Source organism: Meriones unguiculatus, chromosome 10 (genome assembly GCF_030254825.1).
Source record: "Meriones unguiculatus strain TT.TT164.6M chromosome 10, Bangor_MerUng_6.1, whole genome shotgun sequence".
Lineage (NCBI taxonomy): Eukaryota > Metazoa > Chordata > Mammalia > Rodentia > Muridae > Meriones > Meriones unguiculatus.
Window position 1 is genome coordinate 80,052,034 of NC_083358.1, and position 16,850 is coordinate 80,068,883.

The window sequence follows — 16,850 nt, forward strand, 5'->3', positions numbered from 1 at the left end:
TATATATATATATATATATATATATATATATATAGTAACAGCTAGAGCTTCCCAACCCATTGGAGCTTAGACATATTTTTCATGAAATTCCAGTTTAAGTCTGCTGTAGGCTTATCAGCCATAACATTCCTGTAACCTCTAACTCAAATGTGTTTTCTGCGTGTCATTCTAGCCAAATCCAAAACTGTCAGTTTCTTCAGTGTCCCCCTTGTGCATCTGTCAATTCAATATTCTGTGCACTTGTAAAGATTAGAAACCATGGGGAAAGGAGGATTTCATCAAGTAGAAGCCAGGTGCCCACTCATTTCCCATCTGTACTCTGGTCATTCTCCTCATTTCTTTTACCTTCAACCCAGTATGAATATCACCTTGAAGCCACATTGCCTTTCTAAGCCAAGAAAAGTATTATATTACCTACCGAAAATACTGAACACTTTTCCTGTAGGTAACTATGATGAGGACAACTTTTTCTAGTTCTTTGCCAGTTAGTAAAGTCTAAACAAATATATTCTTACTATGGTTAATAGTTGTGGTAGGGAAAAGAAGGAAAACTAGGTGTGTGGGTTTTATTTTACATCATTCAGAATAAAAACTGGAGTAGTGTTTATTGCAAGGAGTTCATTAAAACTTTAGGATGTTTACAGTCTTTGTGAAAGAAATGGCATTATTATTTTGCATATGAGTAAACTTTTTGCACATAATATCGATCCAAAAATTGAGTGGTAGGTGGTGAAGACAGGAGATAGGAAAAAGGTGCCGTGTTTCATGCACTCTCTGTGTAGCATTTGTACTCATGTTATATATGTCTGCGTTAGAGCTGTGCATATAATTTAAATTGTGAATAAATTTGCTTCTGTTTCTTACTTAGAATCTAGAGGTGTACTTAAATTTCATATGTGAAATAAGACCTGGTAAATGTAGCAAAGTATAAATTAATAGTTTGTAATCTAAAATGAGATTGGCTGGGTTTTTATACAATTATAAATTAAGTTTTCTAGAAAAATGCTTAATAAAGGTGTAAACCAAATAATCAAAGTGTGTTTTCTTCCCTGACTACACTCTCCTTCTTACAATGTTTTTACTCGAAATTTCATTTGAGATATAAACAGAGGTCCCCCCCCCTTCTCTAGGAATGAAATATCACAAGGCCCTTTATATAATTATCATTAATTTTTTTAAAATGTAGATCAGATGTTCTCTTTATATATGCAAGCTGAGCTGTAGTATCAGTGTGATATAACTCTTACCATGTTGTACTCCTTGGCTGTGAGTTAGTGTGTTCTATAAAGTGGTATCAAACTGTAAAACCACAGTGACACAGGTCAGCACTGATGCTGAGCAGAAAGGCAGGGTCTGCATACTTGCCTTGACAGCAGGCTCTGCTCCGCAAACACTACTACAAAACTGAGTCACACCCTTGTTTTGATGACTGCTAGTGCAGTAGACAGCAGGGTTGTCCTTAAGGGAGTTTTTGTGTCCTCAAATGCTGCTGGACCTGTTAGGTTCACACTGTAAAGAGCCTCCACATCTTTTAGAAGGATTCATTTACCTGGATGACCCTTCATTAACCTAGAACTTGTGCTTACAGAGCACAACTAACAAGAGTAGTACCTATTTAAGGACTGCTTTCATTTTTGTACAAATTATCATTCCCATCATAAGTTTGAACGGATTCACCAAGGAGTTTAGCTGTAGGGTTTGGCACATGGTCAGTCTGACTCTTTGCTCATATTCTCACATTTTTCTTTAACCACAGGCGGATCAACTATTAGAATATTCTGATCTTTGAGGTCTGACACTATCAGCTATTATTTTTTTAGGTTGTTACTCAGTAATGAGAGAGAGAAGAGGAGAGAATTAAAAACATATGCCATCCTAGTTCAGTGAGCATTGTCAGAAGAAATTTATTTCATTTATTTTATGCCTATGAGTTTTTCATATATATGTCTATGCAGTCTGCACATACCTGTTTGGGGCATAAATCAGAAGGGAGTGCTATATCCCCAGAAACTATACTTATGGACAGCTGCATGTGTGCATTGGGAAATGAATCCAAGTCCTCTGCAAGAGTGGTAAGTGTCTTTAATGGGTGAAAAAAAAAAAAAACTCTGGCGCCTGTAATAAACCTTTTAAAGCAGTTTGTAGTTTTTAGAGAAAAGGGCTATATAGTGTTTTGTTTGTTTGTTTGTTTTTTGGTGTTTTTGTTTTTGTTTTTAGTTTAAGGAAGTTATCTGAAGACTTCAAAGAACATTTTTATGTCCCTGACTGAACTGTGTCAGTCTTCATAAACTCACCTTCCATGTTTCTATTACAGGATCTGCAGAGGTGGGTAAATGGTGCTCAGGAACACGGCTTTGTCCTGGTGTCTTTTGGAGCTGGTGTCAAGTATCTGTCAGAAGACATTGCTTACAAACTGGCAGGAGCCTTGGGGAGATTGCCACAAAAAGTGATATGGAGGTAAGGTTATGATATTTCAGGTTCGTTTTTGCTGTTGAATCTCAATATTTAATTTTTAAGCCCTTGTAGACAATGGCACATTGATTCATTGGCTAGAGTAGACGGTCTCGGGGTTTCATTTTGTTTCTAATGCATTGAAACCCACAATTCATAAAGGTCTCTGATTGATAAAGATAACTTTATAGAATATATGCAGAATATATGATATGGAATGGGATAGACTGTTGGACACAGTTTTATGTTTCTTTTAGATTAAACTCCCATTTTTTCTTATTTTTAAACTTTAGTTGTAATTTCATGACTTTCTATATATTTCTTCAAATAAGTTTGGAATAAGGTAGATAATGATGAATGAGTAAATAATTTAAATATATTAATTCGGGTACTTTGCACTGTCCCTGTAATATCTCACCTATATTAATATTTCTAGATTCTTAGTCTGAGAGACCGAGCTTCTGAAACTCAGGACCTTACCAGCTAATTAATATTGATTAAGACAAACTCTGAGGTATATTTCAGTGCCTACCGAAGGTACTGCAACAGGGAGTCAAACCTACATATTTCATGTATTTCATTTATTTGCATGTGCCACTATTTTGGAATTCTGGGACTGTATTAGTGAACACAACACCACAAAAAGGAAAAAGTGTCTATCCAGCTATTATATATACTCCTAATTGTCTAGGTTTTTAGTTTTATAATGTTGTGTAAGGCTGGGCTAGAAAATGGGTACTGACTTTATTCTGAGCAGGACTTTTCCCTTCTGACTCAGGTTCCATTGAGATTTTTCTATTGGGCTTAACTCAGAACATACCTGTGTTTTATTGAGGACAGTTCTGTCTGTTTTAGTCAGACTCTTGTCATACTGTGGTTGAGAGGATGAAGGCAATGACAGCCCAGCAATGTTTGCTTCTCTTGTCTGTGGGTAGTTGTGTAGAGTTAAATTTAACACATATTCATTTGTGTCCCCAAATGTTTTCTTGTATATCTCAGAAGAATAAGTGGAAAATTAAAAAAAAAAAAGAAAAATAAACTTTGAGAAAATTATATCTTATCTATCTGTGGAATATGTTATTATAAAAGACATTTTTACTGATACTAAACAAAATTTCACTCATAAGAATATCAGTAATTTATCATGTAGCATAACACTTGTAAGTTTATAAAATTAACCCTGTTACAAGGCATCATTTCTGAAAGACCCATTGTCTGGCGTCCGTTGTAGGTTTTCTGGAACCAAACCCAAGAACCTAGGAAACAACACTAAGCTCATAGAATGGTTGCCACAGAATGACCTGCTTGGTAAGTCAGAAGCAGCACTTCTTTGACTGATAGGTCAACATGGTGTGAGTACCTGAGTGGTTTGGTGTGTCGGTGGGATATGTTGGACTCATTCTCATCTAATCCTTCAATTCTTAAAATAAGACCACTAACCCAGATTTTTTTTTTATGTAAAGTCATTTGTAAAATGCAGCCTCTAGAATCTATAATTTAAACAATCATCCATTTTTAATTCTCCGCAAAACACGTATTAAATTGTATAGTGACAATAACTTAAGGCTATATCTGTTTAGGGTATTTGGTAAAAGCAATAAAAAATTTAAAAAAAACACACAACCTGAAGTTATATTTATTTATAGATGTATCTAAATCCTAGATAATTTGGGAGTTATTCACTTATCTGAAATGAAAGGAAAACTGAAAATAGTGAAAATAGTTAATTAATGTTTAATTTGATTATTTACTTTAAGTCTTCCTGAATTACAAGGTAGTTTTAATAAAGAGATATTTCTTTTAAAATTTTATTTGTTGTGATTTTTGTCTTCAACACAAAATTAAAATAATATTGATTACATTCTTATCCTTTAAGTATGCCTTAATATAAATTATTTTACCTTGTTTAATTAGTACAGACAGTAAAAATGAAAATTTTTGTTCATTAAATTTATTATTCAATCCCATGTCATCCCTTATAATGTGTATTAAAGAAATTATAACTAAGGTGTCAGTCTGAAAAGTATTGGCCACCACATACACATAAATAACACCAACTATCAAATAAGATGACTTACTTTAAAATCACTGGTGTTAAAATACTAGTAACAATCTTAAAATACTTTAAAATTGTTATTTAAAATTACACTTATTTTAAAATATGCTTTCTTGATGCTACAGTTGTCTTCAAAGCCATATATTTCTATTAGTATTGCCATTATTACTTTTTAATGACAGCCTCTCATACAACCCAAGTTGTCCTTACTCTCAACCATATAGCTTTGAAGTCTTGCCTCTACACCCCACGTGTTGGGATTACAGTTGTGTAGCACCAGAGAGTTAAATGAGTGTGGGCAGGCGTTCAATCACTGAGGATTGAATCCAGGACCTCACATAATTGGCAAGTAGTCTACCATTAGACGGTACCTTTAGCCCACAAATCTAGCAATTTCAATTTTTAGCTGTAAAATAGTGAATGACTTTAATATATGACTCATTTTCTATGTAGCTTCTTCTACATGTAATAAATGAAACTGTACAAAAGTAAACATAATTCCCCAATTCTTTTATTTTTTCCTTCTCTTACCTATGTCATTGTTATTGTTATTTTAAAATCTATGTAAGGTAGGAAAAAGCAGAAAAAAATCATAGAAAAGTTGACCATATGCTAGCTCAGTGCAATAGTGTGATGTTTTTATTTAGAAACACCTGACCTTTACATGTGGTACCAACAGCAAAAGACAGCTGTTTAATGGTCTGTGAGGAAGACCTCTTCAAGTGTATGACTTCTCCAGGTTCTTCTTGTGTCGGTATTCTGACACAAGTTCCAAGATTAGTGCTTTCATATTACTCTGAGCATCACCTCTACAGGTACTGTGATGACTTCTGTCAAAGTTTATCCAGGACAAGGAGGCACCAAACCACTGTCTTCACTCTGTAGTCCCCTGTTTTCTTCATATGCCAGCTCTAGTTGATTTTTCAATGCTGGACTTGGTAGTATAGGTTTTGTTCAAATGGGGGTTCTACTTGCCGAAAACTTTTACATCTAATCCCTTAGTTAGCCTGAGATAAGGGATAGGCACTGTCTGTGCAACACTACAATAGACAAGTACCTTGACAGCTCATTGCTAGAGTAGTTTGTACAGTTTCATACCTGGTGAGTATATTTAGTAGATTTGTATTTCTGCATCCTATAATTATTTACTACCCAACAACACACACTACCTGTATATATTTTTCATCCCTCTAATGGAATATAAACCATTTACAAGAAGGGATACCTCATTAAAATTTTGACAAGGTAACCTTTCTACATGATACTACATTTCTTTTTTATAATTATTTTTATTTTTATTAATCACAGTTTATTCACATTGTATCCCCCTGTACCTCCCTCTCTCCTCCCCTCCCAATCTCATCCTCCCTCACCACCCTTGTCCCTCTCCCAGTCCACTGAAAAAGGAGGTCCTTCTCCCCTTCCATCTGATCTTAGTCTATCAGGTCTTATCAGGAGTGGCTGCATTGTCTTCTTCTGTGGCCGGGTAAGGCTGCTCCCCCTCAGGGGAAGGTAATCAAAGAGCAGGCCAATCAGTTCCTGTCAGAGACAGAACCTTTCCCCATTACTATGGAGGCCACTTAGACACTGAACTGCCATAGGCTACCTCTGTACAGGGGTTCCAGGCCATCTCTATGAGTGGTTCTTGGCTGGAGTATCAGTTTCAGAAAAGACCCTTGTGCCCAGAATTTTAGGATCTGTCCCTGTCCTTGTGGAGCTCCTGTCTTCTCCAAGCCTTACTATCTCCCACTTCTTTCATATGATTCCCTGCACTCTGCTTAAAGGTTGGCCATAAGTCTCAGCATCTGCCTCGATACCCTGCAGGGTAGAGTCTTTCAGAGGCCCTCTGTGGTAGGCTCCTGTCCTGTTCCCTGTTTTCTCCCTTCTCTGATGTCCATCCTCTTTTCCCCTCTGAATGGGAATTGAACATCTTCGCCATACTCCTCCTTCCTGATTAGCTTCCTTAGGTGTACAGATTTTAGTATGTTTATCCTATATTATATGTCTAGTATCCACTTATGAATGAGTATATACCCTGTGTGTCTTTCTGCTTCTGGGATACCACACTCAGGATGATCTTTTCCAGTTCCCACCATTTACCTGCAAATTTCATGATTTCCTTGTTTTTTATCGCTGAGTAATATTCCATTGTGTAGATGTACCACAATTTTTATATCCATTCCTCAACTGAGGGGCATCTGGGCTGTTTCCAGCTTCTGGCTATTGCAAATAAAGCTGCTAAAAACATAGTTGAACAGATGTCCTTGTTGTATAATGGAGCGTCTTTTGGATATATGCCTAGGAGTGGTATAGGTGGATCTTGAGGTAGTGCTATTCCTAATTGTCTGAGAAAGCACCAGATTGATTTCCGAAGTGGTTGTACATTTCTTATAGTTGACGCTCTCATGACTTTTTATTTACTTTTATCAATTAAAATGTGTTGCTAGTCATGTGACATTTGTACTTGAGAGAATGTTGTCATCTATTTCATGATTAATGTTATATGTTTAAATTACCTAAAAACGGCTTTTAGTTTATACACACACACACACACACACAACATTTTAATTGGTATAAAGAATGGATTACCACTTTAAAACTTCACTTTCTAAATATATGCTTACTGTTGTGTTGGTCTTCTAAGAAGCATCTGGATAAATCTGGAGTAACAATATTTTTTTTTCTTTTTTATCCTTTAGGTCATTCAAACATAAGAGCCTTCTTAAGCCATGGTGGTTTGAATAGTATTTTTGAAACTATGTATCATGGTGTCCCAGTAGTGGGAATCCCACTTTTTGGAGACCATTATGACACTATGACTCGAGTACAGGCAAAAGGCATGGGGATCTTGTTAGAATGGAAAACAGTTACTGAAGGAGAGCTGTATGATGCATTGGTGAAAGTTATCAATAATCCCAGGTAAGGTTTCAGCTCACATAAGCAGATAATTGTATGTGCTCACTTATCCACATTTATCTATGGACATATACTTACTTGCATATATTTATTTACACAGTGTGTTGGCAGTTAGTCTTCTGTAAGTTCATCATGGACAAATATTACTGTTAGGCCTTATGTGTGTTTTCTAAAAGTTTGAAGTTAGGTGTATCTGTCATCTAGCCTTCTAGCCAAAAACCTTTGTTTTTTCTATGTTAACGTTTTATTTTTTATATTAATTACAGTTTATTCACTTTGTAGCCCAGCTGTAGCTCCCTCCTTCATTCCCTCCCAATCCCCACCCACCCTCCCTCATCTCCTCCCTGCCCCTCTCTAAGTCTACTGATAGGGGAGGTCCTCCTCCCCTTCCTTCTGACCCTAGTTTATCAGGTCTCATCAGGGCTAGCTGCACTGTCTTTCTCTGTGACCTAGCAAGGCTGTTCCTCCCTCAGGGGCAGGAGGAAAGGTCAAAGAGCCAGCCACTGAGTTCATGTCAGAGAAAGTCCCTGTTCCCCTTACTAGGGAAACCCACTTGGATACTGAGCTGCCATGGGCTACCTCTGAGCAGGGGTTCTAGGTTGTATCCATGCATGGTCCTTGGTTGGAGAATCAGTCTCAGGAAAACAACCCAGATGTTTCTCAATGGAGGAATGGATACAGAAACTGGTATATTTACACAATAAACTACTACTCAGCAATTAAAAACAAGGAAATCGTGAAATTTGCAGGCAGATGATGGGATCTAGAAAAGATCATCCTGAGTGAGGTATCCCAGAAACAGAAAGACACACATGGTGTCATTCTTACTTAAAAGTGGATATTATACATGTAATTTGGGATAAACATACTAAAATCTGTACAATCCTCATTCAGAAAGACAAATAGGATGGACATTGGAAGTAGGAGAAAATGGGAAACAGGACAGGAGTCAACCATAGAGGGCCTCTGAAAGACTCTACCTAGCAGTGTATCGAAGCAGATGCTGAGACTCATAACAAAACCTTGGGCAGAGTGCAGGGAATCATATGAAAGAAGGGGGATTTATTAAGACCTGGAGAGGACAGGAGCTCCACAAGGAGCCTGAGGTTTTTGCCACCAGGATTTGTCACACAGAAAAAGGAAGGTGGGAAGTCTCTCTAGTGTGTCAGATTTTGTATTTGCTATTTACCTTTGATACTCATTTAGTCATAGTTGTCATAGCTCTGACCAAGTACTTGACTAGATGTGACATAGAGGAAAAAGGATTTATTTTGGCACAAGTGCTTCACAGTTGTGGTTTAGGGAGCTTTCTCACATCTTGATAGGAAAGCAAAGAGTAGATTTATAGTGCTGCTTTTCTGGCTTTCTTCTTTTTCCTCAACCTGAGTCTCCAGCCATAGGACAATTCTATAATATTCATATTTCCCCTCCTCAGTTCCCTTCTGGAACTGTTCTCATACATATATGCAGAAGCATGTTTCTGGAAGAATTCTAAATTCACTCAAGTTGACAGTGCTGATCAGCCATCATGCTTGTCGCTGTCTTGTATCAGAGTCGCTGGTCTCACTGTAGAAATGAGGCACCCGAACTTCAGAGAGCATCAGTAATTTGTCAACATAGCTAATCAAAGAAGAACTGAAGACAGAGCTATCTGATTCCTAAACAGAGCTCTTCATCCTGCCTGACTTCCCCAGCACTAGCTGTTGCTGAGATATATTTGCTCATGATGAATTAGAATCTTTATTTTGCCTTTTAAATTTTTGATGTGTCCTGAGTTAACCCACTTCACAAATGAGTCTCAGTGGACAGCTGGCCTGGGTGGTTTTAAACAAAGCAGTGATTTTTATCATTTAAAGACATGGTGTATTGTTTATTGTGTGCTTCAGATAACATTAAATAGCTGAAGATAGTAATCTAATTTTTGTTTATACCCAGGTGGTGTGGCTGGTTGAGAGTCGTTGCTATACGAAATTCAACATGAAAAAAAATGTTTTTCTTAAACAGTTGTCAAGCTTCCATATGGAATTTTGAAATCACTAAAGGTTGCTTATGCTACCTTTTGTAGGCTCCGAGGTGGCCCTGATCTGTGGCTCTTAAAACAGTCAATGTCTTGGTCGCAAATGTGACACTTGGAACACTTGACATTCTGTGCCTCAGGCCCCACCATACTACCCCTTCTTTAATGTATAGTTTCCCTTGTTAGATCTTATGCAGTCTGAAGCATGTTCTTAGGAAAATATTTTCACATAAGCCTGCAATCTAAAGGAAGGATTTGGAGAGTTGTGGAGCTACTAACATTTGTTCGTTATATAAGAACATTTACAGAAAGTAGTTCAACAAGGTGGTTTGTGTGTTTGTTTTGATTGTGGAACTGGAGATTGAACCCAGGGGCCCGCACATGCCAGGCAAGCACTCTTCCATGAGCTGTGTTCCCCGTTCAGATTAACAGTGTTCTCTGAGGTGTGAGCCAGCATGAATTAGGGAAAGATGAGGTTATACTCATTACATTGCAATGAAATCCTAACCACAGAGTCTTGAAGTATACATAGGTACATTTATTGTGCCATTCCCTGAAAGTCATTATATAAACTGAAGTAATTTACCTGAAATGTATGACAAATGTTCCATTTCTTATGTAAAATCATTATTTAAAAGGCTAAATTTGCCTCATTAACATTATATTCAAAATGCTTTATTTTATGCCAAGTAAAGAATCTTGCTAAAGAAAGCTTTTTGTTGTTGTTGTTTGGTTGGTTTGTTTTGGCTTTTGAATCCTAAAACCTACATGCTATTGTTACAGTCCTACTTCCTTTGCTAGTGTTTGCTTTTTTTCTTAATGAAAACCTGCTACCTTCTAAGGAAAGCAATAAACAAAGGTGAACTGATCCTTACGATGCCACTTACCTAACTCATGGTCAACTTTTACAATGAGAGACTTTTTTTTATAAATTCATTGAATAGATTGTGATTTAATTACCTTTTCCCAGCATTTAGAAAAATTTATTACAATTTATTCACTGTGTATCCTGGCTGTAGTTCCCTCTTTTCCCCCCTCCCCATCCTGCCCTCCATCCCTTTTCTCTTCTCCCCTTCCCCCAGTCCACTGATATGAGAGGTCCTCCTACACTTCCATCTGACCCTAGCCTATCAGCTCTCATCAGGACTGGCTACATTGTCTTCCTCTGTGGTCTGGTTAGGCTGTCCCCAACTCAGGGGGAGGTGATCAAAGAGCTGGCCACTGAGTTCATGTCAGAGACCTTTTCCCATTACTAGGGAACTCACTTGGATACTGAGCTGCAGTGGGCTACATATAGGGATTCCACATCATCTGCATGCATGGTCCTTGATTGGAGTATCAGTTTCAGAAAAGACCCCTATGCCCAGATTTTTTGGTTCCTTTGTTCTCCTGTGGAGCTCCTGTCTCCTCTAGGTTTTTCTATCTCCACCTTCTTTTATAAGATTCCCTGCACTCTGCCCAAAGTTTAGGTATGAGTCTCAGTATCTGCTTCAATACCTTGCTGGGGTAGAGTCTTTCAGAGGCCCTCTGTGGTAGGCTCCTGTCCTGTTCCCTGTTTTTACCCTCTTCTGATGTCCATCCTGTTTGCCTTTCTGAATGAGGATTGAACATCTTACCCAGGGTAAGATTTAATTACTTTTAATAAGAAATAATGTCTAAGATAATCTGCTTCGTTTTTCTATTTAAATAAAAATCTTTTATCTATGTACATATTTTTTTATAAAATAGAATAAGAAGAAATCTTTTATTTTTCCATCAGTTAGAAAGAATGATGCCGTGTAAAGCAAGATGTAGGGGGGTTCACAATATTTGGGTGAAATTTTTAAGTCATTTTCAACTGGACTCATTGTAGAGGAAATAGTTATAGCAGGGTAAATGTGCCCATAAAAGCTATATCCTTTCATTACATAGATATGGAAAAAGCCTATATTTGATTTTCTTGGCTTGCTACTCACCCCAGTCCTAATCCCTTTTCATTCATTTTCCTGATTTGTTGCCATAAACATTATAGATTAAATATTTAGGTCTATAGCTACGTCATAAAAGGAACATCATGTCAGTTAATACAGCACTGCAGACTTTCTATGAGGTGCCATCATCATATAACTCCTTTCATCACATCCCGTGCTGTCCCCACTATGGCTAGTAGTCTGCACCTTGGGTACTAACTGTTCACCAGATCTGTGGTAGTCTGCAGGTTGCAAGAATTCCAATTGCTTCTGACTTCTCTTTTACTTATTCTACTTTACTTACTCTCATATTGAACCCAGGATCTTACCAACTCCTACCAACTCTTTCACTCTACCATTCTTTCCCATCTAGTTGAACCTTTTCTCTCACTTTTTTCTGTTCATGTGGTTGTTTTCATGAGCATTTTAGCATCAATATCTTCCTCTCTCATATACTATCCATTTCTAAGATCTAATGGCTATTTAGTTCTATGATTTAAGCTCTATAATTTGTTGTTCAGTAAAGCCTTGAGGACCTTGACTGGACACCCCTTGTGTTGCACACTGCTTGTGAATGAATTTACACTTGGAATGCACTTGTGCTCTCAGCTTTCTGATTCTTCACACACTTCCTTTAGCATGCCAGGTCTTCACATTTGCCCAAGTCTTTCTTCTTTGGTAAGGCACCACTTCAGAACCATATCTTCCGTGATATGTTAATTTTTTTGAAGTAGAACTTACTCCTTTTATCTAAGCAATAAGAACTTTTGTCTGGGCCATATACTTTAAGAGAACATAATCATCTGTCAGATTGTCCCACAAATGTATAGTTACGAATTTTCAAAAATTTCCTCATAATATTTTTATTATTTGGAAATTCCATGCATTGTTAAATCCAAACAAAATGTTTACATTACATATATCACTTTATTTGTTTTTAAATTAGCCTCCTAAGGAAGGATTTATAGCCATGTAGGTACATGCGTGCCTACATTCATATCTGTAGTACATCATATTATTGTGCTCCCCAATCTTTTTTTTTTTTTCTGTTTAAAATTACATTGTTGCACCATCATTTGTTATGCCTTTAAGTTAAGTAACTGAATGACACTACTTTTTAAAGAGCTGGTAGGAAAAATGTCTGTGCTTTTCTCTTTTTTTGTAGAATTTGAAAATGTCCTTTTTTTGATGAGACACTTTGGTTAACAGCATTTGGAAGCATCTGATGGGTAGGCTATATGATGTGTAGGAAGGGCCGAGGTCAGAGAATATAAACCTGCCTCTCATCTCGAATCATTTCATGTTTTCCTCACCAGCTTGAAATATATGGAGATACTGTAAGTATTCAAAACATTTAACCCAGTGCCTGGAGTACACTTAGGTGCTTAAAAATGAATGTCAGTCATTTTTCACATTTCTAGGTTGAGATAGCCATCAGTACCAAACCTGTGTATACATGACCATATCATCTTTGTCCCCATTGCAGCTATCGGCAGAGGGCTCAGAAGTTATCGGAAATTCATAAGGATCAACCAGGCCATCCTGTCAATCGGACTACCTACTGGATAGACTACATTCTCCGCCATGACGGAGCCCATCACCTCCGTTCAGCTGTCCATCAGATCTCTTTCTGTCAATATTTTCTACTGGATATTGCCTTTGTGCTTTTGCTTGGTGCTGTCTTGCTCTACTTAATTTTGTCCTATGTGACAAAATTTATTTATAGAAAAATCAAAGGTCTGTGGTCTAGAAATAAGCCTAGCACAGTTAATGGACATTACCAAAATGGAATCCTCAATGGCAAATACAAAGAAAATGGTCATATTAAACATGAAAAGAAGGTAAAATGAGCCAACAGCCCAGGTGATAGGAACAAATCTGTTCGGTCATTGAATTTGTATTGCTATACTTTAGTCTAACAGCTACTAAAACTAAATGTCAGCAAACAATTCTAACACTTCCTCATCAGACCTTACTAATGAAATGTCATGGATAAAATGTCTGTAAAGAGCACAACCGTAAATGCAAAAATGTATTTTATTCAACTACTGATGCAGAAAGTCGGCACCGAACCATTTAGAAGCCTTAATTATTTAAATCAATTAAGTGATTGGTCAGACCTTAGTTTTAAATGTTATGTATGCATTACAGGTGAGGAATGGGTATCTTTTCTCTTAATAAGATGTGTGTATGTTTCCTGTATCATTGAGTTTTAGCTTGTTGAAAGTACAACATGTTCAGGAAGGGAGTAGGAAGATAGGACCCAAATGTTTTATCTGCCAGTGTTTAACATATGCAAATTTAGAATACTACCTTCAAAGACTGCTTCCTTCAAAACTCAATGCAAAGAAGCAAGTGAAATGAAGGGTGACACATTTTTTGTATTTTTGTTTATTATAGGATTTTTATTTGCCTCTTTTGTATATGCCCCTTTCTTACCAACTTTGGATGATTGTGAAGGAAAACATGAATTGAAGTAAATGAGTGAATTGGTTTTCACATTTTGCTTATGTTTTTCTACCAGTAATTTTTCTCTGGAAGAATTTTCTAATCTTTTCTGTCTTCTTTTATTAAGTAATATGCTAAATGCATAATTAAGGCAAAGCAACAAAGCTCTTACTTTTGTTCAAAGTGCTGAAGATTATTGCTCACATGACACTTGGAAGTAAAGCCATGGTGTAAATGTTTCTGTGACTATTGGATATTCCTTAATTTGAGTTTTGAATATTCAGGTGTCACCCATTCTAAAATTTTAACTTTAAAACACCACCTTTCCTTTCTTTTACTATCTGGGTCACACAATATAGTACATAGGTGCCAACATATAATTATTTTAGGCAGAACATTTGCAGTTATCCTGCGTTGTCTGCAGGGGTTTGAAGTTTGTCAGCAAATAAGACTTTACATGCTACACGAAAGTGACAGAAATTGTACCACCCATTTGTGCAAATGAGTTCTCATCCCCTCCTCACTCCATAAGCTCAACTCAGCACCTATTTTACGTCATTGTGTCTGACATGGGACAGTGACAGTATTCATTTTGGGGACAGGGAGGCAAGTTATAGCCTTCACAAAATCAGGACCTCCCTGCTGAACTACTTACTGGACGGCAACTGTAAGCTTATTCCATGTCACTGTTTACTGAGCATTTGCACTACACATGCCGAGTGTGTGCTTTATTTATTTGTGGTTGGAAATCCCACATTTGACACTTGAGAGTAGAGAAATGAAATATTTACTTAATGTCACTCACTAACATGGGAGAGTTGTAAAAATCTATAATGTTGTAAGTCCTTGTCATACACTATGACATACAATTTTGTGACACTCCCACCAGGAGCCATTCTCATATACTTAGAGGTAATATCAATAGTTTTTTAATGCACAATGCATACAATGTACTGCTTTCTGAATACTTGAAGAAATGGTATATATACAAACCTGTTAGTTACACCTTTTCACAATCCTATCACAATATTGCCGTTAAAAGAGGAAAAAAAAGATGCAGGCAATGAATGGTGGGATGGTAACAGAACATAGAGTGTATGAATGAGTTGATTTTACTTTTGGCATTTGATGAAGTTGACAGTAGGCACTAACTGGATGATTAAGCATACATTAATTTCCACTGTGATTTAAACAAAAACCTTAAAACAATAAACAAAATTGAAAATATAGAAATGTTGTTGGAATAAGATTTTTATTCATATTTTATTTCACAGTATTATATATATTTACATTATAAACATGTTTCTAAGGCCTCTCAACTTTTGTATGTATATATGAATGTGAAAACAATGTATTAAATGTAAGAACGTATTTAATAAAAATTAAATGCAGGGATTTATCCTTTTAAGTACATCAACATGGGTCTTTAAATTCTATCCCAGAATTAAGAATGTTAAGCAAAACTCTTATCATGGTTTCTTTGTTTTATTTGTTTTGTTAATTTTTTGATGTTCTCCTCTCCCTGCTCTGGACTGCCAGGAAGCCTATTAGCCAGTTTTAGCAAATAGGGTGATTTAAAATTTCCTATACTTAGGCTAAATTCTCTAATGAAGTAAAGTTTTCAAGAAGGCATTTATTTGTTTACTTTTCAGAAAGAGTCTCTGCAGCAGTAGGTGTTTCCATAAGCTGGTTTTAGCAAATAAAAATTGGGATTTTTTTTCTTCTAAATTGGCAACTTGTAATATCTCACTAATAGCAAAAGGCAAGAATTTTGATAACACAGATGGGAAAGAACTTGTGTTTAGTTGGAAGTGATACTGTAATACTGAACTTGAAGGAAACTAGACATTTTCCTCACTAAATCCTAAATTTACTACTAAAACTGAATGACTCGACTTTAAAAGGCTTAAGAATGGAAGAACCATGAGGCTGGCATATTGCTTATAATGAGGCCATGGGTTAATCCCCAGAACTTTTCATCCTACCATGTCTTCCCAAAGAACCATAGTTGCAAAACAACCTCAAGTAATAATTTAGCGTTTTATTGAAAGTGTTAAGTAATTCTTTTCTTAAAAGAACTTTAAGAAATTCTTAAATTTCTTAAGTCAACAGGTTTGTAGATGTCACATTTGACAGTGTCCATCATTATCAATAATGAGATGAAGGAGAGAACATTTTTTTAAAAATACACTTAATCACTTTAGTTATCCCAGCCTCCTCCCTCCTCTCCTCCCCAATACCAAGCTAGTCTACAAGTAGCAGCAGGACTAAGAGCACCCTCTTCCACTGAGGCCTGACAAGGCATCCTGGCTAGGGGAAGAGAATCCAAAGGCAGGCAAAAGAGACACAGCCCGTGCTACCATTGTTAGGGGACTCACATGATAACCATCCTGCACATCTGCTACATAAGTGCAGGTCTAGATCCAGCCCATGCATGCTCTTTGGTTGGTGGTTCAATCTCCCTGTGCCCTCGTGGCTTTACTCTGTAGGTCCTATGGTATCCTTTACCCCTACAGCCCCCTCAGTCCTTCCTCCCACTATTCTACAGAACTCACCAAGCTTGGATTGTTGTTTGGCTGTGGTCTTTACATCTGTTTCTATTAGCTGATTGATGGAACCTCTCAGGTTCCTGTCTGCAAGCATAGCAGAGTATCATTAACAGGGACAGGGGCTGACTGTCTCCCATGGGAATGTCTCAAGTTGGGCCAGTCATTGATTTGCCATTTCCTCAATCTCTGCTACACCTTAATCCCTGCACTTCTTACAGGCAAGACAAATTTTGAATCAAAGATATAATGGGTGAGTTGCTGTTCCCCCTCCCTCCACTGGAAGTACCACCTGGCTACAGGTGTTAGCTACTTCAGGCTCCTTACTCCCCACCCCAATGCTAGGAGTCCCAGCTAGGGTAATTCCCATGACTCCCAGGAGCATCCCATGTCCAAGAGATGCCCCCTACCTATTTCCATTCTCTTTCAGGGTCTTTTCCCTGCCATCTTCTCACAAGTGATTTCAA

The 16,850-nt window shown here is 37.1% G+C and overlaps 1 protein-coding gene across 1 annotated transcript in view; it reads left to right on the plus strand.

Annotated features, from left to right (window-relative positions):
• The window catches only part of Ugt8 (UDP glycosyltransferase 8), a 73,702-nt gene extending 58,632 nt beyond the window's left edge, over nucleotides 1–15,070 (plus strand). The window contains exons 3-6 of the mRNA XM_060392788.1: nucleotides 2,315–2,457; nucleotides 3,683–3,759; nucleotides 7,207–7,426; nucleotides 12,876–15,070. Coding sequence (XP_060248771.1) covers nucleotides 2,315–2,457; nucleotides 3,683–3,759; nucleotides 7,207–7,426; nucleotides 12,876–13,239 — 804 coding nt within the window. The 3' untranslated portion in view covers nucleotides 13,240–15,070. The remainder of the gene's footprint in view (nucleotides 1–2,314; nucleotides 2,458–3,682; nucleotides 3,760–7,206; nucleotides 7,427–12,875) is intronic.
• Nucleotides 15,071–16,850: the final 1,780 nt, after the last annotated feature.